General features: G+C 39.2%; 1 protein-coding gene across 1 annotated transcript; it reads right to left on the bottom strand.

Moving 5' to 3' along the window:
• Positions 1 to 207: 207 nt before the first annotated feature.
• On the bottom strand, positions 208 to 603 carry LOC110039018 (RNA demethylase ALKBH5-like). Its single transcript, XM_020743957.1, has one exon. The coding sequence runs from the start codon at positions 601 to 603 to the stop codon at positions 208 to 210; it is 396 nt and encodes a 131-aa protein (XP_020599616.1).
• Between the last annotated feature and the right edge of the window lie 970 nt (positions 604 to 1573).

The raw sequence follows: 1573 nt of genomic DNA, 5'->3' as shown, positions 1-1573 counted from the left end.
AAAGATGGAAAGTACATCATGCTATACGCATAACTAGTACATCTATGAGTACATAATATAAAGTACAAAACAAGCTGTCTTCATATCGTTGTCCGCATATCTATACATCTGCATGTCTGCCAGTAGAAGATCTTCTCGCAAACTGAGTTACTAAATAAGCTGACCTTCTAAGCTGTTGTTTTGGGATGGCCTAGTGGTGCAATGAGTTTATAACTCATATGGTTGCAACTCTTCAAGTTCCAGATCTGGCTGAAATCCGTATGGAGTTTTGTCATCACTCATCCTTCTGAAAGTTATCGACACTCGACGGTGTCGGACTCCCAGAATGCAATGTTTCGCCATATCGGTTTTGTTTCCTTTCAGAATTAGAACGGACCCACTTGGCAAAGAAATTTCAACAGATCCCCGGAATTCACCTGGACCGATTATCTCTATATCTGTACCGAACAGTATACAGCTCTCCGATATGAGGGAGACCGTACAGAATGGACGAACAAAGTCATAATGGTCAATATGAGGAGGGATACAATCCCCTTCTTCATAGATATTAATTATGCAACTATTGGGGATGCAATCTGCTGGATTTATGCCCCATTGGACCATCCGTGTGATCATCCATTTTATCATGGGTGGCATTAGCTCCACCTGCTCATGTTGTAAAATTTTTTGGAAGATTCCCTTGTCGATCTATCTTATAATTGTAACAGCAGCCGCATTATATTGTAATGCGACCCTTGCCTCTCATCCATTTTTTAGGTTCGGAATATGTTCTTACGGATAGCAGTCCTGCTTTGCCTCTGATTCGGAGGTCAAACACACAATTAAGCACTTCTTGTTGCTCTGTAAGAGAAAAGACCTCTGTATATAATTCCAGTCCCTCCAGAATATTAACATAGTCTCCATCGACTATTTCAAAATGTTCGAAAACATTGCATTTAACTTTATGTATTTTTTGAAGCTCAACTTTATTTGGATATGCTGGATAACAAACTTCATCATTTAACTGATTATTAATGATTGGTTACCATGTTAATGGTGGTATTATTTCTACCGGATTATACGCCTCAATTTGAGTTGGCACATGAAAAATATCCCATGGATGATGTTGAACTGTGTTTGTATCATCGATCGGCAAATCATCATATCTTATAAATTCATTGGCTGATGAGTAATCATCATAATTACCATATTGTCCCAGATGTAAGACATTGCAACCTGGGCATTCTACAAAGGCTCCTATAGAATATCCTTGCTCAAGTGTTACAGAATGGCATGTGGAACAAACTGAACTGGAATTGGAGTGAATCCATGCTGGTGATTGTTCCGGATGCTGTACTAACTGTACTTCATCCTCTGTCAATGGAAGACTGTCAGAAGACTCCCTCACCTCATGTCGACATTATACATATACATGTATCCTTCCAAAATCGCAAATAACCTTTTTTTTTCTTTCTGCGCTTTGGCAAGAGCTCTATATTTTCTCCGATCAGCATTTCTTCGTTGATTCCTATGCAATGAGGCGAAAGGTATTTTCTTATTATCGGCAACTATCAAATTTCCTGCCGAAGTGGCT

Source organism: Phalaenopsis equestris, unplaced genomic scaffold (genome assembly GCF_001263595.1).
Source record: "Phalaenopsis equestris unplaced genomic scaffold, ASM126359v1 Scaffold234814, whole genome shotgun sequence".
In the NCBI taxonomy this organism is placed as follows: domain Eukaryota; kingdom Viridiplantae; phylum Streptophyta; class Magnoliopsida; order Asparagales; family Orchidaceae; genus Phalaenopsis; species Phalaenopsis equestris.
Note: the sequence above shows the minus strand (reverse complement) of the source record. Positions and strands in the feature narration are given on the sequence as shown.